This window comes from Arvicanthis niloticus, chromosome 3 (genome assembly GCF_011762505.2).
Source record: "Arvicanthis niloticus isolate mArvNil1 chromosome 3, mArvNil1.pat.X, whole genome shotgun sequence".
NCBI classification, from domain to species: Eukaryota; Metazoa; Chordata; class Mammalia; order Rodentia; family Muridae; genus Arvicanthis; species Arvicanthis niloticus.
This window is the reverse complement of record NC_047660.1, coordinates 46,798,289-46,821,941: the sequence shown is the minus strand read 5'-3', so window position 1 is coordinate 46,821,941 and position 23,653 is coordinate 46,798,289. Positions and strand designations below refer to the sequence as shown.

Below are 23,653 nucleotides of genomic sequence, written 5' to 3'. Positions count from 1 at the left end.
GCCCGTTGTGGATCCTGTGACCCAGCTTGCTTACACTGCTAAGGCCTTTATTATCTGACCCACTTTTTAAAGTCATTTGGAAAGAAACCACATGGTCAAGAGGTAAAAGAGGCCCTGTGGAATGATGAGATGGATTTGAGTCACTTCTAATCTATGGCCCACGATTAGCCAAATCTCCATTGTCTTCCCCTAAACTATATATAATATATATACTGCATATACACAAACTGTATATATACATATATACAGTATATACTGCATATATACAAACAATATATGTAAATATACAGTATATACTGCATATACACAAACAATATATATATATATATATATATCACAATGTTTTAATATATGTACACATTGTGATGGCAAAATTAAGCAGGAGAGGAGGGAGGCAGGTTACGGAGTTTGAGGCTAACTTGGGCTAATACAGAGACCCTGTTCCAAAACCTATTTTGTTAGCAATTTCTAGTGTACACTGTTCATAGCTGTAACCACTATGTAGCTAGCATAGCAGCTTTCTTTCGGAGCTTGCTCCTCCTAACTGAAATTTGATCACTAGCCCCACAGGCTCCTTTTTCCCCTAGTCCCAGTAACCACCTCTCTACTCTCTGTTGGCGCGACTTGACTTTTTCAGTGCTACTTAAATGAGATCTGTAAGTATTTTGTGCTGTGTGCCTACTTTGCTTAACATCTTCCAGGTTCCATATCGTCCCAGGTGACAGAATTTCCTTCATTTTAAAACGGATAGCTCTCTGAGCCCTCAAACAGACAATGAGGTGGGCCTCCTGGATGGAGTTGGTAAGACTGGACTAGCGGGCGCAGAATGCAATTAGCCTCTTATTTCGCAGCAAGCAGGAAACCCCAACGACTTTGAGTGTAAAACTAGAGAGACACTGGTTCCCCGAAATCTGGGCACTAAGCTAGAAAGTGGGATAAGGGCACAGGGTCCCCAGAAAGGCCAGGGTCGCTGGTGCGGGCAGAGGAGGGAGGAGGGGTGCAGCGCGCAGCCCACTCCCTTCTCTTTGTCCCCCTCCCCTTCCCTCACTCCCCTGAACTCTCCTCCCCTCCCCTGGTTTCTCTTCCCGCTCCCGCGGCCCCCTCCTCCCCGCACAGCTGAACTCGAGCTCAGCCCGCCGAGCCGGGCCGCTTCAGGGGGAGGCGCCAAGTCTCGGCTGGCCTTGGCCCGGGGCGAGCAGTCCCCGCTGCCCGGAGCGGAGAGGACGCGGCGCGGAGGTAAGCCTGCGTGTGGGCGGCAGGCGCGGGCGGGCCCCGGGGCCGAAGGCAAGGCAGAGGCCTCACCCTGCGCCCGGCCCGGTGCGCAGCCGCTGCGGGGGCAGGGCGCAGCGCCAACCCACCCGGGCCGGGGCCCGGCGCGCACGCGCGAGCCCGTGGGCGAGGTCGCTGCGGTTCTAGGTTCACGTCCCTTCTCGGGCCCTGGAACCGCGTAGCGTTGCGCATGCGTGAAGGCCCAGCCTGGGGTCCGTTTTTTTTTTTTTTTTTGCGTCGCCCCAGGGTTCCCGCTTCCAGCCGGGGGCCCCAGCCCTCGGTGTTTCCAACCCTTTCATGCACCCGGCGCGGGCTAGCGGTGCCGTTTCCAGGTCTTTCTGCCCTTTCCCGCCCGGAACCGTCTCGCTGACTCCATGGCGGCACATGCTTTAGGCCTTTGGTCCGGAAGTGGAGGGATGGCGCGGGTGGGAAGGCCCGGCGGTCCTAAGGTTTTTCAGCCTGTCTCGGCTTAGGCCGGAAGTGGAGGGGTTTAGAGGTGAAAAACTTTCCCAGTGCCTCTGGGCGGAGATGGAAGTTCCGCCTGAGTTCAAGACAGGTTTACAGCCCAAGGTAAAGATTTAAGTCGGACTGTAACAAAGGACACAAAGATGTTTTCTGGCACACCCGGCGGTGGTTGTCCTGTTGTCCTGGCTGCCCGAGCTAAGCTTGGCCACATTGGGCCACTTGACGAGATTGTAGTGAAAATCAAGAGACTTAATAAATGTGGCCACGTTGGGAAAGGGAACAAAGAGAGGTTCAGTGACCCAGGACTTCTTAGAGGTCCTAACTTGAAGTTAAGGTTTACATCGTGAGCAAGGGAGGCATGTGCAGAGTTGGCCTGGTCCAGGTGTGGTCCGGCCTATCACTGACCCGTCATGTCTCAGCTTCAGTCACAATTCCTTGGAGTCCAAAGCCTGATAACCTGAAGGAAGAGGTGAACGTGTTTCTCTTTAGAATATCTTCCATCCTGACAGAACGGTTTTGGCGACGTAATGTCTATTAAAGCCGAATAAAAGAGATGCGAGTTCACAGTCCTGTGGAACTTGGTTCTTGAGTGCATTCCTGTGATACTCACTGTTTAACGGTCATTGAGTCCGCTCTGTATTTGTACCTTCCCAGTCAAGTCTGTCACCTTACTGGGCAATGGCATGTAGGTAAGTCAGTTTGCAGGGCTACTATGGAGAGTGTCTAACAATGCCATAACGTCTGTGCTGTGTAGTCACGGGGTTTTGAGTTAAACGGAAAAATCCTTATACTTTCAACTCTTACCTATACACTAGAAGGAGCAGTGACATCTGTCACAGAGGCGGTGCTGTAGGCCTCAGGACAGAGCATTGAAGTATTTCCTCCTAAAAGAACTTCTCATTCACCACAAAAAGGGAAGAAGTCAGAATCTTTCATATAGGAGAAACTAACCAAAGTAACCTCTACAGATGTGCTCAGAAAAACTACATAGCCTACTTTCCATATCTTAATATTCTACAACCATGGATTCAACAAATCTTGAAGTGGAAATATCAAGAAAGAACCTTTACTGACTTTTGGGGAGGGGGATTATTATTATTAACAATAAAATATATCAATATTTTAAAATTATTTTTTTTTCTTTTAAGACATATACTTCACTAACTCAGACCGGCCTGAACAACATATTAGGTTAGCCTATGGTCGGCTTGGAATTCAAGAGTCTCCTGCTTCAGCTTCTTCAGTACTGAGATTACAGGCACCCTGGAGGGATAACAACCACCTACACCACATTTACATTGGGTGTTACTTCTAGGGCTAGCTGAGAGTGCACAGGAGGGAGGTGTGCCTGGCTGTATGCACATTACAGTTTCTGTAAGTGACTTGAACATTGACAGTATAGTACTGATGGGGTTTGGGTCCTGCAACAGTCTTACTCTGACTTACTGTACCTTAATGTCCCCTGACATTAAGTCATGGAGATGACCAGGGTGATACTGTGTCATGATTTCAGTAATCCCTAGAGGAGGTTTTGTATGAGCCAAACAAATTCAAGCAGCCACTGGCTCTCGACTATAGAGGGCTTAGAGAAGACATGGATGGAGAGGGACTGTTTTAGGACCTGAAGTGTGGTTCCCTTGAGGTCTTTCATTTAAGTGAAGTAGATTGCAGAAAATCCATAGTCAAGCCTTAAAAACTATTACTCTATAGTGTAGCTGCAGGGAACTCTATTATTTCCCTTTGTCCATTGGAGAGTTGTCATATTTAATTTCAGTTTTAACAGTATCTGAAGTAAACTTAAAATGCCTACTAGATATTGCTGTTTTCAAAGTTTATCTGACATTATTACAAGTCAAAATTGTTCAGGAAAGGATGGGGAAAGAATCTTTATCGTGGAAGAGAGGCATTAAAATCTCTGTCCAAGGCTGAAAACAAGTAGGTCCATGTGGGAATACCCTCTTAGGCAGATCAACTGCCCATCTGTAAAGACTGTTTATCTAGAGAGAACGTGTGTCTCTTTCACGTGGTGACCTCATTTTGAAAACATGATCTGAAGGAAGTTGAAAGTATAATAGATTATTAAACATCAACCTGACACTCAAGTGTGTGTTTTTAATATCTTCAACTGTGCTAACCTGAGCTAATATGCATTGTTCTCCCCACCCCAATACATTTTGAGCTAACAAGTGCTAGAGAATGACAGCTAAACTTTGGTGTTTTCTGTATTGTGCCAAGTGTATATAAAAGGATTCCCAAGAGGAAACAAGTGGAGGTCAAGAGGATCCACTGTGTTCAAGAATTATGTTGTAGAGCCAAGTCTTTAATAGGATAGTAGTTACCACATCTGTTAATACCTATTTAAGCATTGTAAGTATACGAAATTAAATCACAAATGGACTTACAAATAAATGTCAGCTCATGTCATTCATGTAGCAATGTAAAATATATTTTCCCACTACGTGACATTTTGTTATCAGTGTTGAGCTCAGTAATCTGAAGAGGACCTCAGCATTGCTGTAGGCTGATTTACCCCAAGCCTTACCATGAAATTTGGAAATCAGACACACAGAACTGACAGTGCCACAGTCAGTGCACCCCTTTCCATGTGCACTGGGTGGCACTTCCTTTGACAGTGCACTCGCTGGCTTTCCCGCAGCTCCTTTGCAGTTCGGTCCTCCTGGTTATACACCCAGTGCACCTAGCAGCTGGCTAGGGGTAAAAGCATTTTGTGAAAAACCCCATTGGCATTTACTTTTATTCGCCTGATGTAATTGTCATCTTGGAGGCTTAACTGCCTCTGCTGGTAAGCTAGGCCTAGTCCTGGAAGCTTCTAGCTCCATACAATTTTATCTAGGCCTAGAATGTTTTCAGCCTCTGAAACTTAATGATGAATAAACTCACCCTTCCTGGTTCTTTCTGATTGCTAGCTGGCTGATTCAACTCAGCTGTTCTGGCTCAAACTCCCCTCAAAGCTGACTGTTTCAATCTGACTTCTCTCTTGGCCACTGACTGAATTGTTCTGCTTGGCCTCATATGCTTGGCAATATGTTCTACTCTTTTGACTCCTTCTCATTCTCTGTCTTGTTCTGTCTTCACCTATCTCCAGCTTGTTCTCTCTCTGCAAACTGTAACTGCCCTGGTAGAGCTGCCTCTTTCTCTCTCTTTGCTGTTGCCTCTCTTTCATGAGTTGGGTGTATTGTCTCTGACTCATTCTGTCAAATCTTTCTCTGACTCATCATTTTGTCTGCTACTCAATTAGAAGTCATTTTCAAACATGAGTGCTTCTTCTAGAAACTAACTTTACCTTCATTGTTTGGGATTAAAGGTGTATACTAAGAGTGTGTTTGTATTCCAGCCAGAGGGATTAGATGTGGATGCTAAGGACTGAGCCACACCACAACTAGAAATGTTTTGGGTGTTTTGTTTTGTTTTGAGTAAATAACACAATTTCAGGGCTCACAATGTGATCAAATATCTTGGAGCAGTTAGGTGTCTTACTGTTACCATTTGTGACAGCCAGCATCTCATTCAAGAGGAGCTGAATTATAAACAATGCAATTGACCAACTTAGGCTATGTTTTATTAGTTTACTGAATCTGTAAACCCTGCTCTCCTCCACTGCCTTTCTTTGACTCACTAAGGAGTTACTCAGATGGGAGAACTTGCCAGTAGCATTGAGTTCTGTATCACAAGGAAAATAGATTATGTCTTTCAAGCGTGGCTTTAGAGGTGATCTCATGAATTTAAAAGCAAATCTTAGATTTCTCTGAAGAAATCCTCTTTTTTATTTTCTTCTGAGATAACTTCTAATAGATAACTATCAGCATTTAGAAGCTTCTGGTTAACCTAGCTCTTCAGGCTATCTGCAGCACTTGACAGGTAGCTCTTCCTGTCTTCACAGTTCTATGTTCTTTTACACATTTGTTTCCACTCCCTGGAAATGCAGGCAGTAAGACAGTATTAGTCATATGAATTAGGCAAATGAACATGTGTTCTACCGTCACCTTAACTCCACTATGTGTCCCTTGTTTGTGAGTAATGTGCCGTGCCATGTGGTGCTGCAGACACACTCATTAGTAATGGTCGTTTCACTAGCAGCCTGTGCTTTGTAGTGATGTGAAGTACCCATGCTGTTCTCTTCGAGGATTAGGAAGGAAGATGTTGGTCATATTATACTCTTTTTGTCTGCCAGTCTTCAGCTGTGTTGTTACTAACAGTGTAGAAAAACTTACAAAATATAATATATTCAAATGAGTTGTCTGTCTCAAACATTGATAATTTAGAAACAAGCCATCAAACTAAACAAGTTTAAGAAACAGCTAGAATAAAAACAAATAGTAAAACAGATGACCCTAGTTGATACTCATTTGGCTTTGCAGAATTACTAGTGAATCATTGAAACACTGTCTCCTGGGTTTCCAGCTATGAGCCTTGGAAAGTGGACACGGGCAGGAGCTTCCTCTGGTAGAAGACCATCCTTTCTCAATTTTGTTTTTTATCTCAAGGATCAAACAGTGAGATTGCATAGTGTTATTTTATTACTTTAAACAAAATGAGGAGAGATAGAGGAAACTGTTTGCAGAGTGTACTATGGAGTATGTATATAAGCCAGATCATATAGACTGCTATGGAGTATGTAAGTGGGCCAAGTCATATAGCGTGCTATGCAATATATATATATATATATATGCCAAGTCGTATAGCCTGTAGGAGCTAGAGGACGCAGAAGTGGTGAAGTTCCATGCAGTAGAATAATAAGGGCACACACTTTGGTCCTCACTACTGGGTCCAACTTACTGTTGGTGTGACACTGTTACTCTGAAGAGTTGTCCCAATATGGATGTCAGCCTCTACTCTGGTCCTCCAGAAACACTGCCTTTCTTTACTGAAAGGGAGGACACCTGGAAGACAATGTAGAGCAGAAATAGAAAACATTTGTGTTATTCTACCATTACTGTTATTAAACACTTTTTTTCTAGCTGAGATTCTCCTTGCCAGGCATTTAGGATGTTGTGTTGTTCTATAGTATAGTATGTATATATAGTATAGTATGTTATATAGTATTAATTTATTTTTAAAATAGCAGGATAGCAGGGCAGTGGTGGCGCACGCCTTTAATCCCAGCATTTGGGAGGCAGAGGCAGGTGGATTTCTGAGTTCGAGGACAGCCTGGTCTACAGAGTGAGTTCCAGGACAGCCAGGGTTATTCAGAGAAACCCTGTCTCAAACAAACAAACAAACAAACAAACAAACAAACATTAAAAAAATAAAATAAAATGGCAGAAGAAATCTTGGTTTATAAGTCATCATTATCAATATTCTATTAAATGTTTGTGTTCCTGGTAAAGGCAAAGTCAAAATGGTGGTACTCTGATTTTAATATTGGTTAACATTATCCCACTTACAGACTAGCTTCGAACTGGTAATGTAACTAGCTAAGGATAGCCTTGAACTCCTGATCCTCCTAAGGACAGGGATTATATGTGTGTACTAGCATAGTGACTCTGGCTGATTGAAAAAGTGGTAGTATACAAATTCATTGTTATAATTACAAGGGATCTTTTAACTTTGGCATCACCTTCATCAAAACTTTTCTGTGAGAATTCTCATCAAAGCCCCACCATGAATTACGTTGTCATGCGCAGTACATTAACTGACAATTGTTTTCTCTGTATCAAGTGGTTTGTTACACCATTTGTGTTCTTTTATGGCATAGTGATTTGCTCAGCATTGCTAAATCTAGAAAATTATTTTTAGAGATTTACTTTTCAGTGTGTGTATGTGTGTGTAGGTTTGTACGTGTGTGTGAGGGTGCTTGTAGAGATGGAAAGAGGCCATAGGATCCCTTGCAGCTGGCGTACAGGCAGTTGTGAGCTGCCTACTGTGGTACTGAGAACCAAGCTCTGATCCTCTGGGAGAGCAGGAAGCCAAACTCTTACTGCTTGAGCCATCTCCCCAGCCCCTAGAGAATCTAGGTTAGTTGATATATGGTATGTCTGTCCTACAGGTTGTCAGTCCTGTTGGTAGATTCTGTTCATCCTGGGTTTGTTTGTGTGTGTGTTTGTTTGTTTTTATTCCTTAGGAGTTTTTCTCTTGTTTGCTGCTGCAGGGTTCATGTAGGTCATTTTTTTAGAATGGTGAAGTCATGTTAACCACATGCTCCTTTACATTGAAATAGTATAGAATGACATTGGATCATGATAGGCAGAAAAGTAGAGCAGCATAAACAAAGAGATTCACGATCTCATGTAGGAGGTGTAGGAATTATTTAATGAAATGATGCATTAGTCACCTTTCTGTTGCTATGACAAAGGTTTACTTTAGCTCACAGTTTCAGGCCTGTTGTTTTGGCTAGTGGTCAGGAAGCACATTTGAGTTGTAGCATCATGGTAGAGCTAAACTGCTTACTTCATGGCAGCCTGGAAGTGGGGAGAAGAAAAGACCCAGGATAAGATATGTCCTATGGCTGGAGAGGTGGCCCAGTGGTTAAGAGCATTGGCTGTTTTCCCAAGGGACCTAGGTTCAATTCCCAGCACCCACATGGCTGCCTAAACCATCTCTAACTCCAGTCTCCCAAGATCTAGCACCCTCTCCTGGCCTCTGTGGGCACCAGACAAATATATGTTTCAAAACCAAACATACACATAAAACCTATTCATGTAAAATTAAACACACACAGACACACACACACACACACACACACACACACACACACACACACACACACTTATCCATCCAGGGCATGTCTTTAGTGCCTGCTTTCTCCAACTAGCCCTACCTCATAAAGGTTTCCACCACCTTCCAGGAGCCCATGAAGCTAAGATTCCAGCAATTAATCTGTAGATGAAGTTGGAGCCTTCACAATCCAGTTGCCTCCCAAAGCCTACCTCCAAACACTGATTCACTTGGGACCAAACTGAACACATGAGTTTTGGGGGAAATGTGTGAAATCCATCCCATAACAGTGTCCATATAGGCATCAGATGAATGAATGAATGAATGAATGAATGAATAAATGATGTTGTGGTGATCCACACTGTGGAGCTGTTCTTCAGAGTGCAGACTGACTGAACTAACTAATTTGTGTGTCTTTTACCCCTATACAAGTATGTATTTGTCTCCACTGTCCTCAGGTGCTGTGCCTTGTTAGTTTCTGAGGGGTTAAGGTTGAGCTCACTGTCTTTGCTGTCTCTGATGCATCCTGTGATGACTGTGAGCATCTTTAGCCCCTTGGCAGCAGTCAGTTCTGGATGCTGCAGTCATCTTCTCCTGTGCTGTGTCTGCTATAGCTTACATTCCCCCACAAATCTACTACTCTTCGTAGTCTGTGCATCCATGTCTTATTTAAGAAAGCTCCTTCTTGGTGAGAGGCATAGACCATTTAAGAAAGCTCCTTCTGGGTGAGAGGCATAGACCTATAAACATAGCAATGGGGATGTTGATTCAGAAAGATTCCAAGTTTGAAGCCAACCTGGGCTATATAATGAGTTAGTTGTTGGCCAGCCTGGGCTATACAAAAGGACCCTGTCTCAAAAACAAATAAACAAAAATCTTCCTGTACATTTAAAAATGTGAAGTTTGGCTTTTTTATATTTCATGTGGCTTCTTTTCTGTTGATGTGTACAATTGGAGTTTATTTTGTGCCTGGACACATGGCTTATGCACTCAGGGGCAGAGGCAGGGGATCTAGAGTTCGATTTACATAGTGAATTCCAGATCAGTCAGGGCTACATAGTGAGACCCTGTCTCAAAAACCAAAACCCAATTTTCTTTAATATATGTCTTTGCATTTGTTTCTTTGTTTATACTGTTAAAGTCCTGTCTTGAAGCTTATAAAAAGTATAATATCTAAAAATTGCATTTTAAATTTTTAATATTTTATATTTATATACCTCTTCTGCTATTTTTTTTAATAAGAGAGATGATACAATTTAAGAAACATTTCCCTTAATAAATAATGGGTTGTTAACTTTGGAAAATTGCATATTTTCTTTTTTCAAGTTCTCTAATAGAATTTATGTGTTTATATTTTTTAGTCACGTTAACTTTTTTCTGGAAGACAGCTTTACAAGAATCTAGACGGACCAAATTTCGGGCTCCAGAACATTCCACCAACCAGGTACAGACACGTGTGAGGGAATGTTCCTAGCCATTCTGTGTAAGCTATCTGTGGGGGGAATGTTCCTAGCCATTCTGTGTAAGCTATCTGGAATGTACACAGGAAGACTCTGATCTCGAAGTAGGAGCGGGCAGACCAGCTGTGGCCTTGAGAAATGATGTCATCATTTACAAGGCTCTTGCTCGAGGACCACTCAAGTTACAAAAATGTCGAAAATCTCAGAATGTTTTCGGTAATTTTGCATTTCTGGTAAGGCCACACTTGTGACTGTCCTCTGGCCCATGTTTGTGGCTCATGGGTGGCAGGTTGGACATGCCGCTGAGAGTGCTCAAGAGCTTTGGAAGCACTCCTGGGTTTCATTCCAAGTTCTGATCTGACTGGGTAGTTGCTATTGGTCAGGTTCCCAGAACACCCTAAACTAAAGACACTGATTGTGCTTTCTTTCTATGATTGTGATCTGGATATTGCAGAGAATATATGAAGGGCTGTCCCGCACTCTAAATGTCAGTGTTCCTCACACCATACATGTGATTTACAGGGCTGCTAGTCACAGTAGAAGAGTCATGCAGGTGACAGAGACAGCTATACTTACACACACACACACACACACACACACACACGCTGTAGACCAAATGGTGCAAATTGGGGAAATCAGTTTTCTGTTATAGTTGTTGCTTTGACATGGTGGAAAACAAGTCTACCATCTTTTTTAAAACAAAACATTATCTTATATAGTCATTTCTCATGAGTTATTTTTGAATTTTGACTAACTGAATAACATGAAATTATGTTAACATTACAGTTAATTCTGACTGGCTCTTTTGACTACTTCCTCTTTGAATATGTAATTTCCTTTTGCCATGCCTACAGTTACATTTTAACCTGACCAATTTAATAAACAGAATGGACTATTTTTACCGACAGTCTTAAGGAGTTGATTCAAAGAAAGATATAGCAAAGAATCAGGTTTTTTCTATGTAAAAATCTCAGGATTCCTAGTCACTGACCTTAGCACACATGGAGGTTCTTCTTGCCACTAATAGTGGGAGACCTAAGGGGTGGTGAGGGCAGCCTACCTCTGTTTGCTCCTTCTTCTCTCCATTACCCTCCTCCCAACTGGGAATTCTTTTCCTCTACTCTTTCTCAACATTGCCTTCCTTTGTCTCTTCTTTCTTATGTTTATTTCTGTGATACTGACATTGAACCTGGAACCTCACCCATGTGCTCTGATTGAGTTTTACCCCTAAGCCCAAATCTCTGTTCTTTTTAAAATTTTCTTATTCTAGTAAATTTGGTGTTAAATGTGGAAAAGGTATTTCCATTTAGGTTGAGGCTGCGAGAGAAGGTAGGGGGACCCTTAAATGCTTAGGCCAGGGATTGTTGCTCAGTGGTAGGGATTGTTGCTCAGTGGTAGCAATGCTTGTTCTGCATGTATAAGATCTTAGGTCTGACCCCAGCACTGAGGTGTGGGAGGAGCCTCCATAGGCATGCCAACTTCTATATAAAGGCCCTATTCTCCAGAACGTGGAACATAATGTATATGCGTCATGTCCTTGTGGTTCTAGTAAGAAAGGACTGTGGTATCCTTTCTGAACAAGCTTGCCAGTTAATAGAGACAATAAGTCACACAGTGTGAGGCAGAACATATGGAGACTGCCATTCTTGAAGTTGCAGAGGGAGAAGTGCTGCGGAAATACAAAGGCAGCCTATTGGGCGAGTCTGGAGCCACAGCAGTAATGGTTACAGTAGGCTTTAGAGAAAATTAGGATTTCAGTAGATTTGCTGAAGTGCTGTAATATATTATGTTCATTAATTATAGCAAAAATATTTTCCCAGGTCAAATCATTTAAGTTTATAAGAGAAAAACTTCAAGTGATCTCTCTCTTGGTTTTGGTTTTAGATATGCAAATGATCTGCCCCTGAATTTCACTTTCAGCCCCTCAGTGAGCTTATAAATGTAAGCAGGCCTTTTAAAAACTGACTTCAAAACATTAGAAAGAATTTATTGTCATTGTCTTAAATTCAGATTTTCTGAATGCATTATTCTTTATAAGACCTATTTATAGTTGAGAAAAACTACAAATTTTATCAAAATCATATAAAACACTGATAAGGGGCATGGTGACATTTGACCCCAGCTTGATTACCTTTAATCTGTCTTTTGACTTTTAGCTTGCTTGACTGAAGCAAATACCACATAAGACGCTGTGCTTGCAATATGCATTGCATTGAAGTAATCAGAGCAAATGTAACTCATTAGAAAATAGAGTCCATTACTAAATATAGTTTTGTTTGTTTGTTTTCGGAGACAAGGTTTCTCTGTGTAGCTGTCCTGCAACTCATCTTATAGATCAGGCTGGCCTCAAACTCACAGAGGTCCACCTGCCTGTGCCTCCTGGGTGTTGGGACTAAATACAGTTTTATTAAATTGACTTTCAGAGGGAAATACTACTTCATTTGTATTGTGGTTGGACCACAGTGAAGAGTCTGCATGTCTTCCTTAGGGCTGCCCTGCTTCACCTCAGCTCCTGTTGTCACTTTGATACAACAGTGGGAAGTTACTAAGCAAAGAATATTCAGTGATCTTGCTACATACTGGATAGCTTTTGTTTCAGAGTTTTTGTTGCTGTTGTTGTTGTTAACGTCCGGGCTGACAGGCTGACAAAGCTGAATTCATTCATTCAGCTGTTCATTCACTCATTTCATTCATTTCTCCTTTGTTTTCTTCCAGCTTAGCAGATCATACATTCTTCAGGAGCTGAGAGCTGATAAGCCTCTTCTTCACCGTGATTTGAAACTTTCCAGTCTCAGAAAAGTTGACCAAGGTGTAGATTTTTTTTCTCTATCAATAGAAGAGTCATCTGTGAGATGGGAATTCCTGTGCATGTCCTGTAGACAGAAGGATCTCTGTTTCTGCAGGATGACCTTTCCAGACTTCAGGAGGATGATTCCCTTAGGAGTTCTGAACACTGAAAATCACTTGTAGAGCTTATAGCTGTTGACTCCCATGCTGAAGGCTTAATTTCTCTATCACCACTCATCATATTGGGACTTATTTTCTCTGTTAATTAGAAGTAATGTAATTTTGTTTGTCTGGCACAAGGTTTTGTTGCCCAGGTGTCTCTAATTCCTTAGCCTCCCAAATGCTGAGGACACAGGAACCTGCTTAATACAGCAATTTTCTGTGTGCCATCATCTGGCGTGGGCTCCTGATTTTATCACATACTTTTTCCTCAGGGACTGCACAGGACTGAGTCCATATGGAAGAAGAACTGCCTGGTTTCTATGGAGAAAGTGGCAAGGTTAGAGAAAAAGCATGCCTTATAGCTTTTCTGTTGCATGAAACATAACTATTGCTCACCTGGTGAGGAGGGCAGTGAGATCAGAGGAGTCTTCCTAGGAGATACTGGCAATGTGGCACCTGACATACCAATACATAATTGTATGAGGACATAGGATGTGGATGGGGCCAACAAGCAACTGATGTCATCTAGGAGGTTGAGAAAGGGCTTCCTAGGATGGTGGCATTTGATCTTGAGAAGGACATGAGCTTCTCTTCACAGATGACTAGTAAAAGACTTTGTTTATATAATGTTTATAATGTTTATTCCTTTCCTAAATATTAAAAAACAAATAAAAATAGTCATAGAAGATATGCTTCCAACTCACCGTGCTCTTTTATTCTTTCCCATCACATCTGAACATTACAGTCAACCAGCATAAGTCCATGCAGTATCCAGTGATACTTTATCCCATGCAGTATCCAGTGATACTGTTTCCCACCCAGTATTCAGTGGATACTGTTGTCCACCCAGTATTCAGTGGCTACTGTTTCCCACCCACTATTCAGTGGATACTGTTGCCCATGCAGTATCCAGTGATACTGTTGTCCACCCAGTATTCAGTGGCTACTGTTTCCCACCCACTATTCAGTGGATACTGTTGCCCATGCAGTATCCAGTGATACTGTTGCCCACCCAGTATTCAGTGATACTGTTTCCCACAGTAATCAGTGGATACTGTTTCCCACCCAGTGTTCAGTGGATACTGTTTCCTACCCAGTATTCAGTGGATACTGTTGTCCACCCACTATTCAGTGGATACTGTTGCCCATGCAGTATCCAGTGATACTGTTGCCCACCCAGTATTCAGCGGATACTGTTTCCCACCCACTATGCAGTGAATACTGTTGCCCATGCAGCCATGGATATTGCTTCCCATCCAGCATCCAACGATACTGTTTCCCATCCAGTGTCCAGCGTATATTATTTCTCATTCCATATCCAGTAGATATTGTTTTGCATCCTGTATCTTATAGGTACTTTTTGACATCCTGTATCTAGTAGATACTGTTTCACATATTTCAACCTGCCTGTTGATTGCTATCTTGTGCCTTATGCTAAGTTTACAAACTATATGCTCACCTCCACGAAACGGTTTAATATTGACTGTTAGTTTCTTTGTCATTTTTCTACTTGAGAAAATAAAAGGTAAAATTCAATAAATTATACTAATTAAATAAAGCTAGCATAGTGTACAGAATAGCCAAACTTTTGAAATTCAAACACATGTTGACATGAATATTATGGGTGAATCCATGTAGGAATTTATAAAAATAGCTTACAAACTACTGGTGGAGATTGAGAAACTTACAAAATGTAGTAGAGGACTGACTGGAAAGATGGCACAGCAGTCAGGAGTTCCTGTCCTCTTGCCGAGGACCAGAACTTGATTTTTAAACCCTTGGCTCACAACTGTCTATAACTCCGGCTTCAGAGGACCTAAGGTCTCTGCTGGTCTCCATGGCCATATGTGACCCCCTACACACACACACACACACACACACACACACACACGCACGCACACTTAAAATTCCTAATTCCTTCTGGGAACAGATTTCTTTCTTTCTTTTTTTTTTACTTTCTTTTTTTTCCATTTTTTTATTGGATATTATATTTACATTTCAGCTTTCATAAAATTAAATGAATTCATAGGAATAGTAGTGAAATTATCTTATTATATACAAAATGTTACACCTAGGAAATCTTCAAAAGGTCAGGTATTACATTTATTTTTTAAAGACATTGTTTTACTAGGCATGCCCAACATGTTTTGATTCTTCTATATAGGCTGTAGTTTAAATTGAATTGTGACAGCTTGCAGTATTGCTGTGTTCATACAGCAGATTTCTCAGTAGATACAGAGCCTGTTTGTTCCAGACCATACACCCAAACTAATAGGATGTATCTAATTCATAGCTGGTGAATTCCTGTATTATGTTTTCCTTGTCATAGTTAACATCTCATTACTTGCATTTTGCAAAGAGATGCGAGCTATAGGTAGGGGCAGTGGATAAGAGGTGAATTAAGTAGTATAAATCACTTCCAAAGGAAGTGATTGTGTAGTCAAGAGGTACCTGGACCACCCAGGAACTAAATTCCAGAGATACTATCTTAATGATGAATATCGCGAGGCTCTTATTTCCTTGAAGAGTTCAGTTCTCTATATTTTCTTGCTCATGACCAGTTGTCCTAGTTAGAGTTTCTGTTCTGTGAAACAGTATCATGACCATAAGCAAGTTAAGGAGAAAGGGGTTTATTTTTGCTTAGATTTTCACATCACAGAGCTTCACTGAGGGAAGCCAGGCCAGGTACTCAGTACAAGAGCTTGAAGGTGGGAGTTGATATAGAGGCCATGTAGGGGTATGGTCTACTGGCTTGGTACTGGCTTGCTTCTGGCTTGCCCAATTTGTTTTCTTATATACCCCAGGCCCAATGGTGACACCATCCACAATGGACTGGCCCTATCACATCAGTCATATATAAGTAGGAAAATGTCCTACAGACTTGCTCATAGGCCAATCCTCTGGAGACAAGTTCTTGCTTAAGATTCCCTCTTCACAGATGACACTAGCTATTGTATTAAGTTGATATAAATACTGGCCAGCACACCTGTTCTTCAGACAGTCTCTCACCTGACAGTGGTAGACTAAAATGTAGATATTTCTGGCACACAGAATGGTTGACACGTGATCAAGGCTGCTGCATGTGCTGTGCAGTAAATTTTTGTACATTGTGTCTCATGAGCGTCCTGGAACAAAATGCTATAATTCCATTCAGCTACGATTAACTGCTGTCTCCAAAAAACATATGCATTTATAAATTAAGCTATCAGTCCCCTATATAATGGTTCCCTCACAGACTTAAAAGATGGATTTGTATGACTGTTGCCAAGCATCTAGTTGTCGGACAGATTTCAAATGCTATAATGTACTCATATGTCTAAGTGCTTAGACTACTTGTGGCTACTTTGAGTTAGATTGTGACCTCCTGGGAAGGAATGATAGTGTCTTCTGTGTCTTTAATTCAGTAATTCTCTCATACCTGATATTCTCCTGCTTAGTAGTGGTAACTGTAGGGCTGCAGATTGCATGAACCTCATTCACACATTGGAATCTTAGTGTTCAGGGAAGCGTGAGCTCAGTACTGTGCATGTTTGTACCAATCGATCAAGGAGATGGTTCAAATTAGTAACTTTGTAGACAAGTGTTTAGGAAGTGGTTAGAATTTACAACTTGATTCTTGGTGTCCAGAACACCACTTAACTTTGTAGCAAGGGCCAGGATAAAATCTCAAAGCATGCTTGAAAGGAAACAGCTGAGATAGTAAGTAACCAGTTACTGCATCTTGGCAATGCATGTCAAGCAGCGAAGAACTCTGTGAAGGTGGTGCACTGCACCCTGAGGGGAACTTTTTACTCAGCACTCAGGTGTACACGCATGGGCCTCTTTTCTCATGAGCTTTGAAGGTACCGATCTTATGAGATTATGTAGTGAAATCTATGTCCTGATTACTGTGAAGACTAGAGATAATATATAAAAGCCATAGAAGACCACTAAGAACATCTCCATTAGATTCTTTATGCCAAGTTTCAAATTTTACTCTTCTTAAAATTTACAGAAGGAAAACAAATTAAGCAGACCTCATAGGAAATAAGATTCCTTCATGCTATGAGGAGGTAGGTACTTTACAATAGAATCTTAGATTAGAATCTCACAGCATAGGTTTGTTGTTTGTGAACCAGCTTTCAACAAATCATTCTTCTTCCAGGAGACAAAATACATAGAAAGAATTCTGGTTTTACATTAAAGCTCTTTGATTTCCAAGTTAATATAACATCATCATATAAAGTCTTCAGTTTCCTGAAATACCCATAATGAGCATAGGGACTTAGCCTATATAATTGCAGCTCCTTGTACATGTAAGATTTAAAAACAATGCCAGATTCCAAACTGAGGTTTCTTTTTGCATGCCCACTGATACTGTTTGGCAAAATGTTCCGGTATTTAAAGTGACTGAAGAAGCAGTAATTACTGCTTCAGAATTGAACAGAGGGAGACAGCCATTGCTGTTGTCCCAGATATGAAAGTAGAAGGTGTCAATCTTGGCATAGGTATTGCAACCAGCCTGAGGAAACATGGGGCAGAGAGCTGGAAATAGGACTTGCAGCCAATCATCAGACATTTTTTTTCTTCGTTTAATCAGTACTGATTTTATACAAACCTTCATTCAAGGCACCAATGGTGGGTGCTGTGATGCTAGAGAATTTATATATGTACATTTTTAAAATGTAAAAGTTAGGTATATAAGTAAAAGTGTCTCCAGTGTGCAGACAGCTAACAGCTGTCTTTAAAGACCACTTTATGACATATATATGGTCCTAGGAGAAAGGGCATTTGCTCATGAAGTTATCATGCACTGTTAGGGTGTTTTGTGGTCCTTTAAGATTATGTGCCAAAGTCCAATACCCAGGACTTTAGTACAGTCAATTTATGTGGGCATGAGGTCATTGAAGTAATGAGCTTAGTTAAGATGAGGTTATTAAGGTTAGTAGTAATCCAGTCTAACTTGTGTGTTTCTCAGAAGGGGAATATTGGACACAAAGATCCACATATGAGGCAGGCAGTGCATACAGACAAAGGGAAGAAAGCCCTTTGCAAGCCAAGAAGTGGAGCTGGAATAGATCTTTCCTGAGGGCTCTTTAGGGGCAAGCTCGTTGACACCTGGATTTGGAACTTCTTAGTCTCCAAAACTGTTAGTACATTTGTTATTTTTGCCCGAGGTATGGGTGCCTGTGCTGAGGAGCACATAAGGTGTCTGGATGACTCTTGATGGTGGTTGCTTTGTATGTCAACTTAACACAAAGTAGAATCACTTGAGTAGGGAGCCGTACCTGAAGAAGTGTCCTGATGGTCTTGATTGGTGTAAGAAGGTCCACCTTGACTGGGTGGCATCTTCAGGTAACAGACCAGATAAAAAGGAAGATTACACTCCTTCCCACTCCTTGGCTTTTCCTCTTGACACCAACCTGGTTTGTCCTGTCACTGCTGCTGATTCCTTCCCTGCCAGTAGATCCAGTGTGTCCAAGCATCTGCTGTGGACTAGGGACCACTGGTTCTCCAGGAACTTTCTGTGCTTCCTGTACCAGATTGGGACTACTAGGTTCACAGCTTGTGGACTGAGTATTTACTGGTTGTCACCTGCCAGTGAGTGAGTGGGAAGCAGCAAGTGTGGTCCAGGAGGACGTGCATTGTACCAAATAAGTTTGATGATTTATTCAAGCAGAAGTCTAGGGAGCATGTGTGACCATGGACTTTGAGAGTGTGGGATAGTGGTAGAAGGAACATAACGTTGAATCAGTTTGAGTTTGTCAATATGAGCCCACTGAACAGAGATTCTAGGTTTAATATTAAACCTTGCATAGCTCAGGGAAAAAGACAAAGGTACCAAGAGTTTATTTGATTGGTTCGATAAATTATTTGGAAAAAAGATGGTCTAATGGGATTGGGCTTGGTAGTCCTTGTTTTACTGTTGCTAAAGGGATGTTAAGGCTTAGGGAAACTGGAATACTGGAGCAGATTTGTTGCTTAAAACCTAATCCTTCAGAATGGCAGGTCCAGAAGACCCGCCCTTCACTAATTCTATAAGATGCACAATGGTGCGAGGGGTGCCAGCACATTTGAAGAGCTTTGTTGTCACCCTTGTCCTTGTGCCAGACCTTAGGTTAGTGATGCTGCTGCACAGTTGGATGTATTAGATTTGATGGGCTTAATTGGACCCCAGAGCAGCAGGCCAGGAAGTAGCATAGAGTTACCAAAGGCGAGGTGAGCCTTCATGTCACCATAATGGGCACCACCGGCAAAACAATGCCCAGGAAGGCCCGTGTCTTAGTTCATCATTGGAGGAAGTTAGGACAGGAACTCAAGCAGGGCTGGAACCTGGAGGCAGGTACTGATGCAGAAGCTATGGAGGGGTGCTGCTTACTGGCTTGCTCCTCATGGTTGGCTCAGCTTGCTTTCTTATAAAACCTGGGACTACTAGTCCAAGGATAACACCACCCACAATGGGCTGGGCCCTCCCGCATTGATCACTAATTGAGAAAATGCCTTAACAGCTGGGTCTCACGAGACAATTTCTCGAGTGAGGCTTTTATCATGACTCTTGTGTCAAGTTGACGCTCAAAACCAGCCAGTACAGCCTAACCTGTAAGGGCACTGTAAGGAAAGTGATTTTTAGATGGCATGCCTCAACATGGACCATTGGGACTGGCAAGTCAATAATTGTGTTTCCTGGGATGAAATAGATATGTTTCAACTTTTGTTTGTTATATTCATGTAGAAACATCTAGAACAAAGGAAAGAAATGTTACACTGGGTTGCAGTAATGGGAATTCATGGCCCATTAGTCAGTTTTCAGAGTTGAGGCAGTTTACAGATCCAAAACCCCTTGAGTGAAGGGAAGGCTAGGTCTAGGGGCCGGGGGCGGGGGAGGTTGCTAGAAGAACTAAGAAATATGCTTTTAGTCAGAATGTATAAGACTTACACTGTATGAAGGGACAGCAGGTGTAGCAGTTACCCTCCTCCCTCCAGCCTGTCTGTTTCACTAGCCTGTGTCTACAGCTGCATTTAAACCATAGCCACGGTTTAGTGTGCTGCTAGCATTCAGCTGGCCACGCTCCACGCTTGGGTGAGTGGTTGGCTGTGAGGATCTGATTTTGCCCAGGCCACTGGCACCTGGTTTGGAGCAGTACAGGGAAGGGCTATGCATCTCTGCAGCTGTGAGCGGCTCTCAGCAATGGACAGCACCACATACGGGTTACTTCTCTTCAGTCAGGCCGGGTTAACTCTCCTCTGGAGAAGCAAGAGTCAAAGAATGTTTTTGTTTGTATGCTTCTTTAATTGGTTGTCTCTGTACATAAGTCTGGTTCCTTTCAGTCAGTACAGGCTACCCTGTCATCGTTGAAGATGTTAGATGTGGGGAAGTGGCCAATTTTTTCCCTTTGTTCTGAGGAAGAGCTGCAGTTGATCCGTCAGGCGTGTGTCTTCGGCAGTGCTGGCAATGAGGTTTTGTACACTACAGTCAACGATGAGGTAATTTAGAAAAAAGAAAGTCAACCACCCATATTTTTAGTAATGGGTTTGTAAATTGAAGACATTAGGGGTTACTAAGGAATCAAGCCTTTAAACAAGTATGGAAAGTCAATTTTTATTTATTCTGCGATGAGGCAGTTTGCTTTAGGAAGGCTGCCTGAGGTAATTTATACAATTTTCAGAAATGTAGCTCCTTGAACTGACTGTTTTTTTCCCACAGATTTTTGTGCTTGGCACAAACTGCAGTGGCTGTCTAGGGGTAGGTGACATTCAGAGCACTATTGAGCCTCGGAAACTGGATTCTTTAACTGGCAAAAAAATAGCCAGCCTCAGCTATGGGAGTGGCCCTCATATCGTCCTTGCAACAACAGGTAATAGGAACTTAATGGACAGGTTTGAGGCATTGCTTATTTGTTAAGAAATAAGACCAGGATGCCCTGAAATTGAGAGCAAACCTGACTGAGCAAGAGTTGCTGGCTCTGCCCTGTGAGGGCAGCCATGCATTGGGCAGCGTGAAGTATGACTGTACTGGAATAGCAGGGCAAGGTAGTATATATATAACACGCAGGGTCTAAACGGGTGAAACACAAGGCACTCAGCCCAGCTGTTCTCTCAGTAAGTGTAATTATTGTGTGACAACTCTACTTACTTTGGACCTTAGGAAGCCTACATTTTGAACTTAGATTCCTGGACTGTGACTTGAGAGACCAAATATTGATCTTTGCCATCTCTCTAAATCTTAGCAGTCTGTGATTCTTTCATTAAGTAGTGGCTAATAGGACGTTTGCCTTAATAAAGAAAGAAAACAGTCTCTTGGCTATATCACTGGAATTAAATTATGCCGACAAGGTATACATTCCAGGAATTTGGGAGGGGATTCCAGTGTAGAACAGATTATTCAGGCCATTTCTTAGTTAAAAAAAGAACTAAAGCCTGGGACTGGAGTGATGGCCTAGCAGTTAAGGAAAGGTAAAGTCAGGTAAGGGTAGAGTCAAGTAAGGGCAGAGGTGACCGATAAGCCATTCTAGCTGTTGAGGCACCTACCTGCCTAGCTGATGCTGAGCTGTGGTTTGTACTTTTGAGGCAGAGCGTTACAGATCAAGGTCCTGTGTAGCTGAAGTGTAACAGGAGACTTCCTATACTCTGGGACTGCAAAGGCTACACTCTCAGCAGAGGATTTGCCTATTCCTAATGATTGAACAGGAGACTTTCTTACTTGGCGAATTCCGGAGAAGGAAAAGGAGAAAATGAATTAAACCCTCCCTGAGTTTGCAGCTATAGATGTGTGTCACGTTAGACTGATTGGGCTGGTAAGTCTCAGGTTTTTAGTTAGAGGTTTGGACTTGAAGTATATTAAGGGTGTGATAGATATTCATGCAGATCCTTTCTAGAATGAGTTACCTCAACTAGAAGTCTGGAAGAATCACCAGAAACTGCCTTTCAGTGTCAGTAAGCCACACATGATCTAAGATAAGAAGCTGTGTGGGGCCCTAAGGCAAAAGACACATCCTTGTGACCTTTCTTGCTGTTTTAGAGTCAGCCAGTGCTTCACTCCATTAAGTGCCTGCTACTGTCAGTGGAGCGGAGAGGTTGGTTTTGGATGGAAAGGACTGAAGTCAGTGGACGGAGCTGGGTATTTACAGGCAGAAGCTGTTCTGTTTGGGAACATGGCTCCTGGCTTGTCCCCTTCTTGGTCTCTCCGGTCAGATAACAGCGTAGTCTTGCTTGCTCATGTGGAAAGTGAGCACGAGTGAGCACTGCCACACTTTGGTTGGGGACAGCACCAGAGCTCAGTCCAACCTACAACTTCCTGTAGAGTCTTAACACGTGAGACGCAGGAGAAGCAGAAGACAGGTGATTACTAACATGAGCTGTTGGAATATCAGACAAGATGACTGAAAAGAAAATATCTGCAGAGGAAAAAAGATCTATATCATAGATTTGGAAAAGACCCAGTGAACAATTATTGTCAAGTGGCCCTTGATTGGACAAGTTCAAAAGTTTGTATACCACAAAAGAAGAAAATCAACTCAGGCAATCAGATAGTCATTCAGAATACAACCTAGGCAGTGAGTGTGGTAGAAAACACAGATGACATGAAGCATACATGTGACTCATTTATTCAAAGTGCAGAATCAGAAAACTAAATTCTTACATGCAAGGTACACTTAGGTAGGACTTTGGGAAAGACATGCTATGTTTCGGCCTGAGTAATGTGTGGGTGTACGATTTTTTATCTGTAAAATTGCACATGTGTTATGAATTTTTATAATTGTATGAGTAATATAATAAACTTTAAAATTTGGTCATCTTATCTAAAGGAAGTGAGGATCCAGAAAAGTTAAGGAACACCTTACACTGTTTTAGCACATTTTATTCAGAAACCAACATCTAGCTATATTAACTTTATGTATTTCAATTCCATCATGTTGCTTTGATGTGGAAAGCAGTTTGTGTTTCCAAGTGGATTCTCTCAGGAGGGGAATTTGGAAGGGGAGTCAAGCATCCTTTGCAGCTGAGTGGTGGATTTCATCTGTGGTGGTCAAGGTGTGTGGCGTACTGTTCTGTAGAGAAGCATGTGCTGGGAAGGCTGCTTACCTTCTTCTGTTTGCAGATGGAGAAGTCTTTACCTGGGGTCACAATGCTTATAGCCAGCTGGGCAATGGGACAACAAATCATGGTTTAGTGCCCTGCCATATCTCTACGAATTTGTCAAACAAACAAGTCATTGAGGTCGCCTGTGGGTCTTACCATTCTTTGGTTTTAACATCTGATGGAGAGGTGAGGATGACCGGCGTAAGCTCACTGGCTTCTTTCTTTCTTTCTTTCTTTCTTTCTTTCTTTCTTTCTTTCTTTCTTTCTTTCTTTCTTCCTTCCTTCCTTCCTTCCTTCCTTTCTTTCTTTCTTTCTTTTTTTCTCAATATGATCTATAGATTCCTTTACCTGCCCCCAAAATGTGATTAGGCAATCAAATTGAATTAGATTAAATCAAATTGAATCAAATTGTCTTAGATTGCCTTGTACTGCTAAGATAAAACACCATGACCAGCCAGGCAGTGGTGGCTCACGCCTTTAATCCCAGCACTTGGGAGGCAGAGGCAGGCGGATTTCTGAGTTCAAGGCCAGCCTAGTCTACAGAGTGAGTTCCAGGACAGCCAGGGCTACACAGAGAAACCCTGTCTCGAAAAACCAAAACCAACCAAACAAACAAAAACAAACAAAAAAAACACTATGACCAAAAGCAACTTGGGGAAGAAAGGGTTTATTTGGCTTTCAGGCTACTGTCCATCATCCAGGAAGTCAGGTTAGGAACTCAAGACAGGAACCTAGAAGCAAGAACTGAACCAGAGGCAATGGAGGAACGTGGCTTG

At 42.2% G+C, this 23,653-nt stretch overlaps 1 protein-coding gene across 13 annotated transcripts in view; it reads left to right on the top strand.

Annotated features, from left to right (window-relative positions):
- The first annotated feature begins 554 nt into the window (after window positions 1-554).
- Window positions 555-23,653, top strand: part of Rcbtb2 (RCC1 and BTB domain containing protein 2) — a 38,607-nt gene continuing 15,508 nt past the window's right edge. Inside the window, exons 1-8 of one of the 13 annotated variants that reach the window (XM_076930740.1) lie at window positions 555-656; window positions 9,771-9,853; window positions 12,585-12,680; window positions 13,091-13,155; window positions 16,813-16,870; window positions 20,127-20,282; window positions 20,503-20,653; window positions 22,897-23,063. In XM_076930740.1, the coding sequence (XP_076786855.1) occupies window positions 20,157-20,282; window positions 20,503-20,653; window positions 22,897-23,063 (444 nt within the window). In that variant the 5' untranslated portion in view covers window positions 555-656; window positions 9,771-9,853; window positions 12,585-12,680; ... (1 more) ...; window positions 16,813-16,870; window positions 20,127-20,156. Of the gene's footprint in view, window positions 657-1,116; window positions 1,237-1,508; window positions 1,840-1,878; window positions 2,424-9,770; window positions 9,854-12,584; window positions 12,681-13,090; window positions 13,156-16,812; window positions 16,871-20,126; window positions 20,283-20,502; window positions 20,654-22,896; window positions 23,064-23,653 lie in introns of those variants that run through there. The other 12 variants (XM_034497978.2, XM_076930737.1, XM_034497974.2 and 9 more) reach the window with 12 other exon arrangements.